The 16,076-nt window shown below is 40.5% G+C and overlaps 2 protein-coding genes across 2 annotated transcripts; both read right to left on the minus strand.

The window, feature by feature from the left end:
- Positions 1 to 687: 687 nt before the first annotated feature.
- Positions 688 to 4,644, minus strand: sirt7 (sirtuin 7). Its single transcript, XM_061274563.1, has 10 exons — positions 4,476 to 4,644; positions 4,249 to 4,386; positions 3,934 to 4,038; positions 3,789 to 3,859; positions 3,614 to 3,686; positions 3,439 to 3,537; positions 3,026 to 3,262; positions 2,623 to 2,703; positions 2,401 to 2,507; positions 688 to 2,034 (listed from the first exon to the last, which is right to left on the minus strand). Exons 1-10 carry the CDS (start codon positions 4,578 to 4,580, stop codon positions 1,833 to 1,835), a joined length of 1,218 nt encoding a protein of 405 aa, XP_061130547.1. The 5' UTR covers positions 4,581 to 4,644; the 3' UTR covers positions 688 to 1,832.
- Positions 4,645 to 6,224: 1,580 nt separating this feature from the next.
- Positions 6,225 to 15,653, minus strand: si:ch73-100l22.3 (uncharacterized). Its single transcript, XM_061274562.1, has 10 exons — positions 15,038 to 15,653; positions 14,518 to 14,643; positions 12,081 to 14,148; positions 10,855 to 10,964; positions 9,473 to 9,574; positions 9,011 to 9,127; positions 8,378 to 8,476; positions 8,117 to 8,233; positions 7,070 to 7,152; positions 6,225 to 6,521 (listed from the first exon to the last, which is right to left on the minus strand). The coding sequence occupies exons 1-10, from the start codon at positions 15,158 to 15,160 to the stop codon at positions 6,365 to 6,367; spliced, it is 3,102 nt and encodes a 1,033-aa protein (XP_061130546.1). The 5' UTR covers positions 15,161 to 15,653; the 3' UTR covers positions 6,225 to 6,364.
- Between the last annotated feature and the right edge of the window lie 423 nt (positions 15,654 to 16,076).

Here is a 16,076-nt window from a genome sequence, read left to right on the forward strand (position 1 = left end):
CATTCTCCTGTCCTTCTGGACGAAGATCTCGATGACAGGGAAAGCAATAAAGTCGATTTTTGGCAGCACAACCACAAAGCCAGTCTTTTTTAGAGTACCGATCCTTTTGAAACGAACGTGTTGTAGTCCGTCCCGGGAGGCCCGTAGTTTGAATTAATCCTCGCAAATCTGGCGTTGGTCTTGCCTTACTTATGATTTCTTGCTTTGACTGAAAGTCAAGTTTTGAAAAATGTCTTATCTTCAAGATTATATCCTCCATTTTCAGAGCAAATAAAGCCATATAGCAAAGTCAAGTTTTGAAAAATGTCTTATCTTTGAGATTATATCCTCCATTTCCAGGGAAAATAAAGCCAAATAGCAACGTGTTAGCACCGAATGTTGTTGCACGTGCCTGTATTCTACACGTCACCAGCTTTACGGAAAAAGCCGACTTGCAAAACAACGAATACATTGAGCTCAAAATGTTCGCCATCGGCATTTGGAACGCCAAAACCATTTGTCTTGGAATTGTATACACAAGGGGCGTGAATATGAAAGAAGAGTAGAGTAGACTAGTCTAGTCATAAGAATGTTATCTTATACGAGTGAGTCAGGTGTGAAGTGATCGGGTGTCACTTGTGAGGTAAGCGTGAATGCTAACTATATAAACCCAAGTGAGTTATTAGTTAAAAAAAATTGTATTGGATATTTTCTTGACAAAACAATGCAAAAAGCATGTTTTATTGATTCACACAAACCATGTTTTCAATTTCTTTTTGCAAAATACAGACATAACATATTAGATGAAACCGTGGCACAAGTGGTCCATCACTTGATTTGGTTACTTTGGCCCCACAAAACCTTCGAGGTAAATGATACAAAATACAATTTCCTGAGACAAATTAACTTCAACCTCAATGCAGTTAAAAAAAAAAACCTAATCACCATGATACTTAACCATGAATAGAAATTGTAATTTATAGTTCTGTCTTGAACCTCTCCATCTTTAAATTCCATCAAAATAGAATGTAATCAGCACAGATCAACATTTAATAAGGTTGGTCTGAGAGGTCACGAAATAAGTAAACGACAATTCAAAAGCCATCAGCAAAAAGTAAAACTATATGGAAGGTTGGTACATTCATTGATGCAAGAAAAAAAATTGTTTACAAATTATTTACACAAAAGGTTTGTAGAAAACTTGGACTAGCTGCCAAAGCTTGTTGCAGTAATTTACCACTTGGAAACAACATGTAGTACTAGCTCAAAGAACCACTACAACCGCTAATGTTTATGAACATTGCTTACTGAAATGAAGCTATCTTCATTTTACGCAATATTAATACTTGAAAATTAAATTTCCGGTAAAAGACAACTTTGCACTGGACTTGTTTACTTGGTTTGGTGGATGTAGAAACTTAATCTGCCGTGATACAAGTACAAACAACAGACATAACACGTATAGCTGCAATGAATCAATATTGTGCCACACTTTATGGCAGCACAGGGAGGAGAGTCCCCATAATACTTTGAGCAAGCAGTTTGTCACATGACACATGACATCCATTGCCACGCAAGGTCCCACCAGAGCACCAACACCTCACCAACTTTAATGTAAACATGCTGAAAGCAGCTTGTGTCACACATGAATAAAGTTACCCCCAAATGATAAACTAAGCTAATAAACTAATCCATTTATAAATAGCTGATGCGTTATCAATGTACCTGTACACCTTTCAAAATTCCATGATCATCTTTTCTACATTACAAGTAGTAAACAAAAGTAGCACCTCAATTTGTCCACCAAATGATGCATCACAGGTACAGGCAATGTTCTTGTCCTTAATTCAGATCTAGGAGGCTTTTTTCTTCTTCCTCCCTTTGCCATAGCCTCTTCCAAACCAGCCACCCTGAACCGCCGTAGCTTTTGCAGCCTCCTCGGGGTTACTGAAGGAGTCGTTGGGACTGACGTGAGGAGCTATGACCGCACGGGTGTGGCTGTCCTTATCCTCAGGCTGAAGAGGTACAGCAAGGCTGAAAATGGGGTCCTCTGCCCTAAAGAGACACAACAAAAAAGTTACAAGAACATAAACACAATGGTACTCCAGCATCACACTGGGTTCAAACTCAAACTTGCCAAAATCATCACATGTAACAGCCAATGCCATTCATTTCATGACCTGGCCATAAAGTCACAGTACCAACTGCCATTCTTAAACCATCCAAAAATGATCACTTTTAAAGAGCAGGCCTATCTGTAACTCATCAGCAAAATTTACAATATTTAGCCTGCACATAGAAAACCAGATACAAATAATGAAAAAATATTTCAAGGTGGCGAAGGTGGCATCTTAGCGCCCTCTCTTGGTGAGACACCATTGACGACAGAACGCAGATTTGTTTTGACTTGTCGAGACATACCTGTCATAAACAGGAATTGGGAGCGTAAGCTCTTCCATGAGAAGACTCATGACATCATCACACTTGGCATTGATTTTTATTACAGCCAATTCATCTTTTGGTGTCCACTAAAACAAAAGAGAAGTGCAGTATTAGGTTTCAATGAGCGCACTTGTGCAGCAGTACTATTATTTCAGCTCAAGACCAATGACAGTATATTACATGTTATCTGCAATAGTGTACCTGGAGATTAATGATGTACAGTTTGGGTCGTTTGCTTGTTGGTTTGTTCATGGACCAGAGACAAGCGTATTTCTTCAGCACCTACACAGACAGAAAGTTCTATCATAGATATGGCAACACAAAGTACCACAATGTATTGCACAGTGAAAATTGAATGTTTTACAAAACAAAATTGTTTTAAATTGAAAATATATTGATTATAGCTTTGCGTAGGACAAGGAAGAAAATTAGGAATTTGGTCTAGAATTTTTTTTAAGTCCTTGGCAAATTACTCACAGTGCTACGTATGAAAACTAATGTCATAACATAAATTGAAAACTGATCTGAATAAGGCCCATGTCAGGATTTCATGAACACTACAAAATTAACAAAAACATGGACCAAAGTTGTTGACAGGAACTACCTTCAGACTGGAACCTAAGCAGAGGATAACATCAGCTGCCTTAGCCGCCTCTGCAGCTCCCTTCCAGTTGAGAGGTTTCTCCAAGGTTCCTCGCTCCCCGAAGTGCACTATTGTGTCCCTGAGTTCACTGCTACAGTGGCAGCACTTGCGGCCTGTGCAATGCCGGTGGAGGGATGTCCGCTCCGTTACATCGAATAAACGCACGTATTCCCTGACTGGAGAACAGTGAGTACACACCTGAAAGACAGAGGTAGCATTTTCACAAAAAGAAAAGCAATATTGTATACAAGGGACAATACTAGAAATACCAAAAAGAAAGATTATATGTTTGTATTTTTACATGTCTGTTATTTCAGCCTTTCTGTGTAAATATTTGGTGAAGAAATATCCCTCTTGGAGCTCAATGCTATCACCTCAATAAACATGTTTCCATGAAGTTCAGACAGGGCATCTCTGGGAAGACCACTACGTAGATGAAGTCCATCACAGTTTTGAGACACAACATGCTTCACCTTTAAAAACACGCACGTTTTTACACATCGATGAAATACCCACTATTACACGTTTGTACACGGAGGCTAAACATACCAGCCTTTCCTCATAAAGCGTCTTAATGCACATGTGTGTGAGCGTCGGCTCAGCTTTGCTTAGGTCAGACGAGCTGTTTGGAAAGACAAAAAAAAAAGGTAATAATGAATCATCCCATCAAACAGATTATGGCATACAATTAAAATCCCACAAATGATGAGAATCGACATGACACCTGACAGCATGGCCCTTCTGCAGTTGTGTCCAAACACCGTTCGGCCCTCGGTAGTCGGGGATGGAGGCGGCCTATCATTAAATTACATTTTAACCAGGCAGAAGATGGAGATGAAAATTGTCAAAGAGCAATGAGAGATTCTTACGGTGCTTATTCCAGCTCCAGTGTAAAGAACCAAGTGTTTTGCTTGTTTGATTGCCACAGCTAGGTGTCGTACTTTACTTTTCAGGGCATCAGCAGTATCAAACACCTGTAAGAAAGAAAGAAAAAGAAGAAACAATTTAATAAAATACTCTATACAACAAAAATATTTAAGCTAGGTCCTATCAACCCTCTCATGTCTATAGTGTCGTGGCAGCTAAATCAAGGATTTTGAATCTTCAAACAAACGAACGTGCATCATGAATGGATGATGTCATGAAAAAGTCATGAAGGTGTGGGAACCTGTTAACTGTCTTACCTCTTCTTGCTTCCTCTTGAGTTCATTTCGGCGGATCTTTCTTTTGCAGAGCTCCTCCACCGTGTCTCTGTGTAGCAAAAGCACGGAAGTGTCCTCTTCGGACCTCTCAGCCTCAGGTTTTTTAAGGATCCGTCCAACCTGAAGTTCAAAACAGAAGCGCAACCACGAGCTGATACAAATGGTCTAGTGCCGACTTATTTTGTTAGATGGGAGATTTTTAATCTTACCAATCTAAAGCTTTCCCTCTCGTTTTCTCGTTGCAGTATCATTGCCTTTTGTAAAGCTTTCCTCTCGGCCCTAGAAAAGACACCGCGGTCCGTCTCGTTTGCCATTACGGGTTTAACCAGCCGGTGGCTGTGTTTTCAAAACAAAGCTCCCTTTAACTACAACCGGGCGGATTCTGGTCTATGTTGACTGTACAGCTGATAGCGCCCCCTGTGCCTCGGAGTATGCACCATTTTTTTTTTTAGGAATAGCAATTTAGTCCTAAGTCCAAAGTACTCCACTCTCGTTCATATCGTTGGCCATAGCATAATTTCCCAGATCATAATTTAATGTTTTGGGAAAACAAGAATAAAAATCAGAAGACACATTTTATTCTATCACATTGTATTTTCAATTAATATTGTAACAAAAACTTCAACCAACAGGTATAACAAGTAAGCAGAGGGAAACAGTAACAAAACAGAACGTGTTGGGAAAAAATGGTTTATTCTTATTATATATGTAAATGTAGCATGTTTCTTTCAGTGTGCACTGTGGAAAAACAGTTGTGTGGTTTTAAATTATTGGGAGATTGAATCATAAACCATGGAGGATAAAATATCTTGCGGGAAAACACTAATATGTTGCATTCATGCGTTTTAGAAACCTGTTTGTTAATGACGTGGAAAAATTGTTCATAGTGACAGGCCAATTTTTGTCCAAAGCCTTTTACTGCAAGTCTGAAGTGTGCATTTCAACCCAGGAACAAAAGCCTTGTGGAACATGCATGCTGATTGATGCTCATGTTTGAAATGAGTACTGTACCAACATGGGCTGAAAGGGCAACAAGAAACATACTGATAAACTTGGCTCAGTTACGCTGAGGAGAAATATGTCAAACTTCCTGCCCATTATTGTGAGAAGCTTGTGGGAAAATACTGCATCTTAAATGTTTGAAGTTTAATGTACTGGTTCCAAATACTAATGAAATGTATGTCATCATCTGACTGATGAAAGTCCCAGGAATGAAAAATTGTCTGAAACAGATCTGTCTGTCATCATTCCGGCATTTAGCAAATTAAGTATAGCAGTAATTTAGCGGGTTTTCCAGTGCCACATTCTGTTGCTGCTGAGCAAATGAGCTAATTGCTCCAATTGTTATAATTACAGCACGTTTGCAAGATAAACACTTTGAGGCCATGAATGTAAAACTCAAAATTTCTATTGTAACTAATTGTGGCTTCTTGTGCTGTGTGATGGCAAATATTTACAATTGCAAATGCCATTCGCAACCTTGAAATGCCATGCATTAGCCCTGAGGGCACTGTCTACTTTGCATAACTCAAATACAATTGTCAAGTTGTAAAAACATTTATTATACTAGTAATGAATTCCAACAAATATAAATAACATATAGCCACACTGCATCAAACAAACCTGGTGGCTTTATTTTGGTAGATATGTAATGCAACCCAATAATCTAGGCCTGATAATTAAGGCAACACTTGAGGAGAGAATTTATTGAAGGATAATAATCCAATTTAGGACCACAAAACACAGCAATATAAATAAAGAATTAGTGTTTTGATGACATTGCTTAGTTAGAAGGCATGCTGACCTTGAAATGAGAAAAACAGAACAATCTTTAAATTTAAAAAAAAAAAGGGTTTCCTCTGTATGTTAAGAGAGCAAAAATTTGCTGAAACCAAGGCTGTTGGTGAAGTCACAAGCATAGTTCCTAGATGAAGTTGGTGTTTTTTTATCCAACGCACCCATTGGCAGGCTTCCAGAAACCAGACTCAGCTATTTCAGTGCTTTGATGCGAAAGTACCCTGTAATTAATAATTAAGACACGAGTAGTTTATTTGAGAACTGTAAACTTGAGTTCTCAGTGGGTCTAAATGAGCACGTGTCATCGGGATATGGAGTAGCTCCAGCTCTGAGAGCTCCTTGCAGGCTTTGCTCTCGACCGCCCTTGCTTGCTTTCAAGTGGCTGCTTGCTCGTGAATCCTGTCTTGTGTTCAGGCGTCACAACTCCCCTACGTCTTTCTGACACCTTCTTCTGGATCCTGGAGTGTAAAAGACAGCAATGGTTCAGAAAACGGATTAAAGGTTCTGTCTGTGGTACAAAACGTTCTATTTCATAAAAGCATAGATTGCACATGGTTACCCAGGAATACATGCAGTATCTTACAAAAATGAGTAGACATTTTTTGTAAATATTTTATCTTTTGATGGGATAACACTCAAGAACTGTGGCTTTACTGCAATATAAACTAGTTAGTGTATAGCTTTGTTAATATAACTCAGCACAGTGATTAATGTCAAAACATGTGAGTACACTTCGAAGTGGAAAAAGTTCAAATTCAATCCCAGTAAGCCCTTTTTCATCCTTGATCACGTGGCTCCTTAGCGTTACAAATCCTCATGTTTTAATCATGGCGTTATCGGTTATCGCTCGAACGGAATACCTACAAAAACATGATGGGTGCACTGCACTCCCTTTAGTGAGATTGTGTAGCTGTGTATTCCATCTGGCATTATTTGTGTATGCTGGTTTTAGAAATCTCGTAAAACGAGCTGGTTCCGTCTCAGATATCTACAACAGAATACTCACAAGATGTTTCTTTTCCTCATGAGTGACTTCTGTGTTGCAGCAGACAGAAAACTCCTTCCTTTTGGACAGCTTGTGTGGCTTATCTGAAAAAACAAAAACACGTCAGAATTGTCCTCGTGTGACTCGCCCCAAATGTAGCCCAGAAACTGTTTTAACTAACAATTCAATCTTTGTAGACTGTCGTCAAAAGCTGTGCTGACAAATAACATTCACTTGTTTTTCATGTTATAATGACGCACATAAGCCAGTTTCCTGTTTTCAATGACACCGGTTCAAATAATGCAATTCCTTAACCTATAGAGGTAACGACTTTTTATTTTAATTCATTCCGTCACCAAACCTGTAACTCAAGTCACACAGATAAAAATGTCCCACAATTGAATGCCACTAATCCATTCCTTTGGAAAAGGTTTTGTTCTAAGATTTTAATAAAGAAAAAATGCTACTTATTGAAATAGAGTATAGATGCATAAAAACATGAAAGATGGAACAAGAATCCTTGTCAAGGTTGGTTAGTTTTTAGACTGGGGGTAGTTATTTTTTTTTCCAGGCTTTATTATGTTAGGTCCCCAACCACCAGTTCAGCTCAGATCACACCACACAGAAAAATCATGACTTAAAAAAGAATAAAATAAAACTGTGGCGACACATTTACAATATGTTCCTAAAGGAAATGTATGGCAGCACCTTCAATCCACAAAAGGTCGCCAATCAATTAAAACAAACAAAAAAACGAATTCTGTACGACCATGAAGTGGTCCATGACAGAAAAAAGATCGAGGACCACTGGTATAGTCCACGGAAACTTAAGGACAATAAATGCAGTGCATAATACTGCTTCAAAGGTTCAAATGTGCATCCATGTGAATGAAACATGCTGGAGTCTTTTTTTCAGTTTAAATCGAGAAGATGCATTTTAAGCTTTTATGTTGGCTCACAACTTAATAACCTTAAGTTGGGGTACTTATATGTCAAGGGACCACTCTTGGGTAAGACATTCAGTGACTTTGCCAGTCTGTTTCCTACTTGGCTTGAAAGCTGTGTTACCTGTCGTCTGAGCTCTCTCTCCTTGATCAGCTCTCTGTCCGAACTAATCAGGTGCATCCTTTCCGCCACTGACAGGCAGAAGAAGACATCGTACAATTCGTAGCGTGCTGCTCTCAGCTGGGGGTAAACAAGCACACAGCAGACGCCTCTTTGAGTAAACTTGTGAGAAATCTGTTGTTGCTAACTCGCTATTTAAAGAATAAATGCACATTGGCAGGAAGCAACTCAACAGATGGGTGCAACATGTGGCTGACTTAATACCTGCAGAGAGACTCTCTGCCGCAAGATACGATCCTGTTTGCTACAGATATCCCCTCTGTTAGGAGGCAGCTGGGAAGCCTGCAGGAATTGTCTTGAGTCCTGAAAGAAAAAAAACACACAATCACAGAAGAAATTAAATATTTTGCTACAGCATTAATAATGAAGGAATTCAATTAAATGCTTCATTTGCTATCAGTACGCTTTCGTCTTGAGCAGAGTACACACATAGAAATAATAGGGCCCAATTTGAGCATTTTCCCCATCATCCAATCACAGTCAGCAGAGGCCTGATTATAAGATGCAAATTTGTATGTGTGCTCAAAACAATGTCCATCCAAGGGTTAGGAAAACCACGATATACATATGTAATAGGGTTAGGGTTAATATTTTGAATGAATTAATGAATTGAGTGAATTCATATTTCCTTATTTAAAAATAAACAATCGTGATGTCATTGTGCTGTGTAGTCCTTTGTCTTTAAGACCGTAAGAGCATTGTCCTCATCTCACGTTGTAAAAACTGGATGTGAAACGTGTACAGTCCGCTTTCAACAACTACTGAAGTGAAAATGGTATTTCACCAAAGCACCCGTGTTTGACAATTGCAGGTGTCACAAGGGCAGACTTTACTCACCCCAATGGTGCGCACCAGCTGCGCCACTCTCTCCGTCCGAAGCAGCCTGCGCGTCAGATAGCCTTTGACAGCAGCTAACAGCAGGTGGCGGCACTGCTCTAGGTACAGCCTAGGGGGCTAATGAAGAGCGGATGAGTCGGGTGAATAATGAAAGCAAGAGGAGAAGAGAGAGGAGAATGCTAATTCCATCAGTGACAACCAATTAATTTTCCAGACTCTCAAGGTCTTCTGTTTGGCATCTGTTTAGTGCGTCCATGCACGTGCACAGCTTTAATACAGAATCATAAACAACTGATGGGTTGTTGTCACTCACTTGTTGATTGGTATGCCTTCGAGGCCATTTTTTTTCTCAAAAGAACGGACAGAAAACATGGGGAACTTACTATTTCATTGGAAAGGGTAGAACCACTGGTGTGTAAACAGCAGAATATTTTCTATCAGTGACAAACCCAAGAGTCATACCTGAGAGAGCTTTCCAGATGTCAATGTGTTTCCATGATGAGAACCTGACAGAGAGCACGGGAAGAACGAACCCTGGAGCAGGCTGTAACGCACTCCGAGTGACTAAGAAGGAAAATCGGGCAGACATGAAGTCACAATTTAGAAAGACAGAAAGAGCGTGCGTGTGCATGAATACCAGCATCTTTTTGCAAAAGTGGACAAGGTTGGCAAATAGTGAATTGGAACAGAGAGAAAATGAGGCAGCAGAAAGGAATTAATTGAGGATAGAGGAAGAAGTGGAGGGATGGGGCATAGGAGAGAGACGAGCAGGATAATGAGACAGGTGAGGGCAGAAATAATACAGCCAGAGAGCAAAAAGGACAGCAGAGGCGGCATGAGACAAAACAAGGAGAGGGATGAGATACCAAAAAAAAGGAGGGATCATAAGCAGTGGCGCAACGGCAGGACGATCTGGCACTTAACGGTGAACACTCATGAATTAAACAAATGATCCTTTTCTTTTCTGTGTCAATTCCCTCGTTCCCCTCCTCCCTTGAAGCAAAGGTGGCCATCCCATCTCATCACAAATCACAAAGGGGAAAGAGGGGAGGGGAAAAGAAGCCTTTTTATTTAACGGCTTAAGTTCATTGTGTTGTGTGATATATCAATTAAGCAGAGCCCGTGATTAATAGGGCGAGAAAATCGAACTACAACATGCACAGATACAAGCTGGAGAAATGGCTGGCAAAGAACAGCCGGCGCCCTTGAAGTGCACACAAGCAGGCAACACACAAGCGACCGGACGTACAATCTCAGCTCTTAGGGATGTGATGAAACATTTAAGTGGAAATCCCTTAAGCTTTTTTACGTGGAAACAACGAGTCTGAAGGTCTCTTGTAATGAGCGGATGTCTGTAGTCTGCCCACGGCTTGAACTGGTAATGCAACATCATTTTGAGTGTGTGTGTGACAGGGAACATATGGACCATGCTACTTTCTCAAAAGAAGGTTCGGATTGCTGTGAATCACAGAACATTTTCATCTAAACTTCGCGTTGTAATCTTTAAAGTATGGCCCAAATATTCATTCATGATGTTGTTGTCAACCCCTCGCAGACCTTGCCCATGTTTTTTACGGCTGTTCTACAGGAAGAACTATTACACCTGCAGAAAGTGATGCAACCTCATGCAAGAAGTGGCCTGTTGAGACGAAGGAGTTTTGTGTGACCATTATATTCAGTATAATAACTATGTAGTTTCAACATGGAGAGTATGATTTACTTTTCTAGCTTTTTGCTCATGCAACTTGACATCCATACATTCCTAATAAGTACAACCCAGAAATTCTTTTCTCTGCACTTTTTTTCACACTGAAAATCAATCATGTACATATCTTAAGTCTTACCTGGCACAGTTCTTCTTGCTGTCTCCTGTGCTCTTCTTGCAGGGCACTGACCTGAGCAGCGTGGACCTGTTTTAGGTCCTCCACAAAATGATCACTCCCTGGTGAAGCCACTGAAAAAGCAAAATGATAAAGGTGATAAAAATAAAAAGCTTATTAAAACAACCTTCATCTATTAATATTGATAACAATAGTAATATACTACTACTACTACTACTACTACTACTAAAAATAATAATACATCAGATTTATGTATATATAATGCTTTTCAATGGCTACATTATGTATGCACTCACTTATTCACACTTTGGTGGTGGTAAACTACATATGGAGCCACAGCTGCCCTGAGGCAGGCCGATGGAAGTGACCACCACCTCATTCAACCCCCCTGCCGTTAAGCAGTCTGAGTGGCACTGGAGGCAGAGTGTCTTGGCCAAGAACATGACGCCACATGACTTGGACAGAGCAGCTGACCCTCAAGTTACTGAATGACCTGCTCTACCTCCTGATCCATGGCTAATCCATGCATGCTGAGACTTGACACTAGACACTATTCCATCTGATCTTGGACAAGAGATGGGTTACAGCCAGGAGTGGTCACCAGGCAACTGCGGTTTCATTCAATACCTTTTTTCTAATCCTTCTGACGAATCACTTCATTTCAATGAACTTTTTTTTGAACTGCTGGTATATTTTTTAGGTTGGCGCAGAAATACAAGACATTACTTTGCTGTTAATAATTGGTGACCTTACATGAAAAGTCGAACTTCAATACAGCATTACAGAAATAATCTGCACATCTGATGGAGGAATGAAGAGAGTGTCTGTCTCCTTCACGATATTTGCTTCTATAATGCTTGGTGAACTTCTTTGAAATATTTGTTTCACTCTCACCTCCTAGCTTCATTTTGTGCTCGTGGTGCTCTCTAAAATTCTCTATGGTCTTGCAAACCATTATTGTGAGTGAACGCAGTTTAGCAGACACTATTTTGGATCTTAGCAAAAGACTGCAGTTTGAGTAGGGCACAAGCAACTTTCAATATTACAGTGAACACACCATTTAGTGCCTGCTATTTGATATTTTGGTGTATCAGGCTCTTAGAGGCCCTCAGATTTCTGACACAGCATAAATACCTTAGTCAACAAAAGGTGCCTTACTAAGATAGCTAACAATATATTTCATGTCTGATGCAATACATGCAGCACTGCATTTGACATGCAGGTCTTACCTCTGGAAGTACTGCAGCTGCGGTTGACCTCTGACAAGTCTTCAGTACTTGGTGCTGCGGCCACATCTAGGTTATCGCCCATAGGCATAAGTAGTCTCCGTTTGACCTTGGAGGAGTTGCCCTCAATACCTGCCACAGTCACAGGGGTCAGTTCGTTTGCTTGATCCAAGTGCTCGGCTGAGTCCCGCTCGGATCCTGAAACCTCGAGGAGCCACAACTCAGAGGGTGTGTCCACATCAAACGACCGACGGTTGACAGAAAGGTCATGAGTGGAGCTAGAACTGTCTTCATCCAATTTATTTGGTGGTTGATGCTGTCTGTTTCCCTCGAACTGTCGAGAACTCACGTTCAATACTTCTTCATTCACATTTTTTTCTTTATCCTGCAAGATCGGAGGAACTTTGTTGCTTTGCACATCTGTGCTTTCCAGCATGCTACAAGAGTCAAGTGATTGTCTATTTGGATCTTCATTACTCTTTTGGTCTTGCTTTCCTACACTGCCTTCATCCTGCCATTTCCCTCCAATTTCCATGAGGGATGACCCCAGATCAGAGATCACCTCTTTTAAGTTGGACAGGCAGAACTCAAGCTGGTTTATGGGCTGTGAACTCTGGACTATACCGCTAGGTACATCATGTTGCAGTCGCAGGCTTTGGTCTTCATCAGCCTTGTGGCTTACACGATAAATTGAGTTCATCAAAACTTTACCCCCAAAGTGATCTGCTTCATCTGGTAAACTAGTTGAGCTCTTATTGTACACCGGACTCAGGCAGAAATGAGGAACTGGGATAGAGTGATGGGTTTCATGCCCTTCCAGACAAGTAATTGGGTCCGCGATTGCTTGATCACTTGTCGTGAGATGTACCTTTTGAGTTTGTGATTGCGACAAGGCCTGTGGGTGGGGAAGGGTGATTAGTTGGGAAACTCGTTCAGGATCACGATTTGCCTTTTTGCTGATCAATGCATCCAGAAAAACTGGATTCTTCTCATTGTATCTTTTGCAGGTAGGATTCATTGTTTTGACAAACCTCTTCTCTTTAGTTTTTCTCCCCTCTGTACATTTATAGTGAAACTCATTGTTCTCCTTATCAGAGAGGCTCTTCTCCTCCACTGTTGATGGTTCTTGGGCTTTCTCCTGGATTCTCGCATTTTTGGCTTGGTTCCTCAGCATGCGTTGTTGCATGCGGTACTCCTGAGATTTCCTCAGCAGGTCCTGGACGCTTGACCGATTCGGAGACTGCGACTGCGTATCCACTGATTCTACATTTCCGTGGCTGCTCTGAGTGAGCTGATCGGTTGGTGAACATTCGATGCTTGGTGTTTGAGGTAAAACTGGACTGTTTGAAGTGCTACAACTGTCCAAAGAGAGGACAGGGACCACAACTTGCTTAATTTGTTGGCTTTCCTTCATGTTAACGCCAACAGAAGAGGGAAGATTATCTTGACTCTCATGACTTTCCATTTGGCTGTTAGCACTTTTATCTCCAGGGAAATAATCACCTCTCACTGGATCCTTTTGACATACAGTACAAAAACTGCCATTCATTGTTATAGAATCATGACAAAAGAATGACTCTTGGCCACTTCTCTCCAATTCCTCCCCATCTATGGGAGGGTAGCTAATAATATCTGGCATATTGGCAATTGTCTTTGGGGTCTTGTGAAGGAAAAAGTCAGCTGCATTCGTCATTCCCAGTGGCGTATGGTCAACACTCCCTACGTCAAGACTTTTTGAAAGACCATTGGTGTTTTCCATAATTTCATGAGTCACGCAGCCCAAGGATACAGAGCAGTGAGTCACACTATCAAAGGAGCTTGGTTGAGAGGCTTGTTGGTTTTCACGATGCTCAACAAGACACCCTCCGTTGTAACTTGGTTGAGGAATCACATGAGAGATGAAAAAGGCACTATCTGTAGTAGATGGCACTGGACAAATGTGTGGACTATTCATTTCTGCTAGAGTCTTTATACTTTGCTGACTAGATGCACTGGAGCATGATGAATCCAAAGATGTTGGGGTGCCCTTCAATTCTTGACGCAAATCCTCCAGTGTTGATGAATGTCTTGTCTGTAATAAATAAATAAATAAATAAATAAATAAACATAACGTGGTGTATTTACAATGGGCCAGACACCACACACACAAAAACATCCTGACTCAAAAAAGAAAAAGGCTCCCCGGCAGAATGCAACGTGTGCATGTGTGTGTGTGTGTACTATAAATATGATGGCAAGAAGTTGGTCTTGCTTTATTAACTTAACCCTTTTAATAAATCTTGAAAAACCTCCTTCATACAGCCTCTAATCGAATTTGCAATATCTGCCAGAAAAACGCAATTCAATCGTTTCATAAAATCGTTCAGCCCAAGTCTGTGCCACAATATATAACGGACTGGAACATAGTGTGGTGACAGGGACATTGCCAAATTTCAAGTACCTGAACACTGTGAAGAATTGCTTGCACGTATGCCAGTCTTTCAATGGCCTTCATCCTTCGACTGGCAGCTTCATTTTGAGCTGCTTCTTTGTGCTGCTGCATTTCCTCTCTCCTTTTGCCTGTGAGCTGTTATCAACAGAAAGTAGGCATGAGAAGTGACACATTGCCAGACAAGATAACCATTATCACAATGATTTGAGTTATGTGTACCCAACTCACTTCAGTACCCAAAGATGGATCACAGTGTAGACTACTCATAAAAAGTTAGGGATACCTTCTTACAGGAAGAATCTTTGTAACCATTTGGATGCACTTGTCCAAATGTTGTCTAACGAGGAGCTAAATGGCCAAATCCACAATAGATGACAGACCCATGAAAATGTTCAAGGCAAAAAACTACAAGTGAGTCGATTATCAAGAATTTCTACCCATAGTGACAAGTCTCATTGTACTCAAAAGGCAACAAATTCAATGCCTGGAATAGAATTAGTGCTAGCTTGGTAGAAACAAATGATCATACCACGGGGGGGAGGATGGGCGCCCCATGGAAGAGGATGGCAGAAGACGCAGGCTTTTTGTGTTCCTCCTCTTTCACCCGCAGATGTGACAGACGATTCCGCACAAATATATCGTAGTCCTCCATTGGAGTCTTCCTGAAGGCGGTCGTGAATTACATTAGGCGATTATGTCTTTTATAACGGAAGCGATGACGTGAAAATGCTTGCTAGCTAGCTAACTAACTAGCTAGCGAAATAGCTTGCTGGATAGTTATGCAACGCTATTTCATATAGACCGGTGGGGAGAAAAGTCAAAGATAATCTACCATACTTTCATCAATAAGGTTAACGCAATTTGTGCAAGCCAGTTTTACCCGCCTCTCTTCCCGGAGAAACTAGTACTACTGTTGACAGTTTAGAAAGCTGCAAAACCAGGAGCGGATTCCAGGACGCTCGCGGATTTATTATACCAAATAACATAAATCGTCAAAAACATGACACGTACATAAACGTAACAAATAGTACTTTAGCTTCGCTCATTAAGACCTTGTTACCACGGAGCAAATTGGTTATAAACTTAGAGTATCAATTAAAAAACAAAAGTCATTGAAGTCCATATTTTCAGAAACTCCAGTTCGTAAGACGCGAAGAAGTGCTGCTAATACAAACACGCTATCGCCCCCTACAGTCACAACGGGTGCATTTTATTTCCTCTTAAACTGTAGTTTGTATTCTGCATAAAATACACGTGATCCCATCAACACTATTACAAACTTTGTAATAGTGTTGATGGGATCACGTGTATTTATAAAAGTATAATACAAAGTTAAGACACTTTTACCGTAGACAAAAATTACACTCACGCAACATACACACAAAACTGTTTCCTTAGGTTTAGGGGAATCAATAACATAATAAATTTAACCAACATAGGAAAAACTATTTTTGACGAAAGCAATAATAAGATGCACTAACTATATTTATTTCATATATATTTTGTATAGATTACATCACAATAAATCGGACTGCGTTCTTTTTTTCCATTTCAGAGGTTCAATTCAA

The sequence above is a fragment of the Syngnathus typhle genome, linkage group LG3 (assembly GCF_033458585.1).
Source record: "Syngnathus typhle isolate RoL2023-S1 ecotype Sweden linkage group LG3, RoL_Styp_1.0, whole genome shotgun sequence".
Lineage (NCBI taxonomy): Eukaryota > Metazoa > Chordata > Actinopteri > Syngnathiformes > Syngnathidae > Syngnathus > Syngnathus typhle.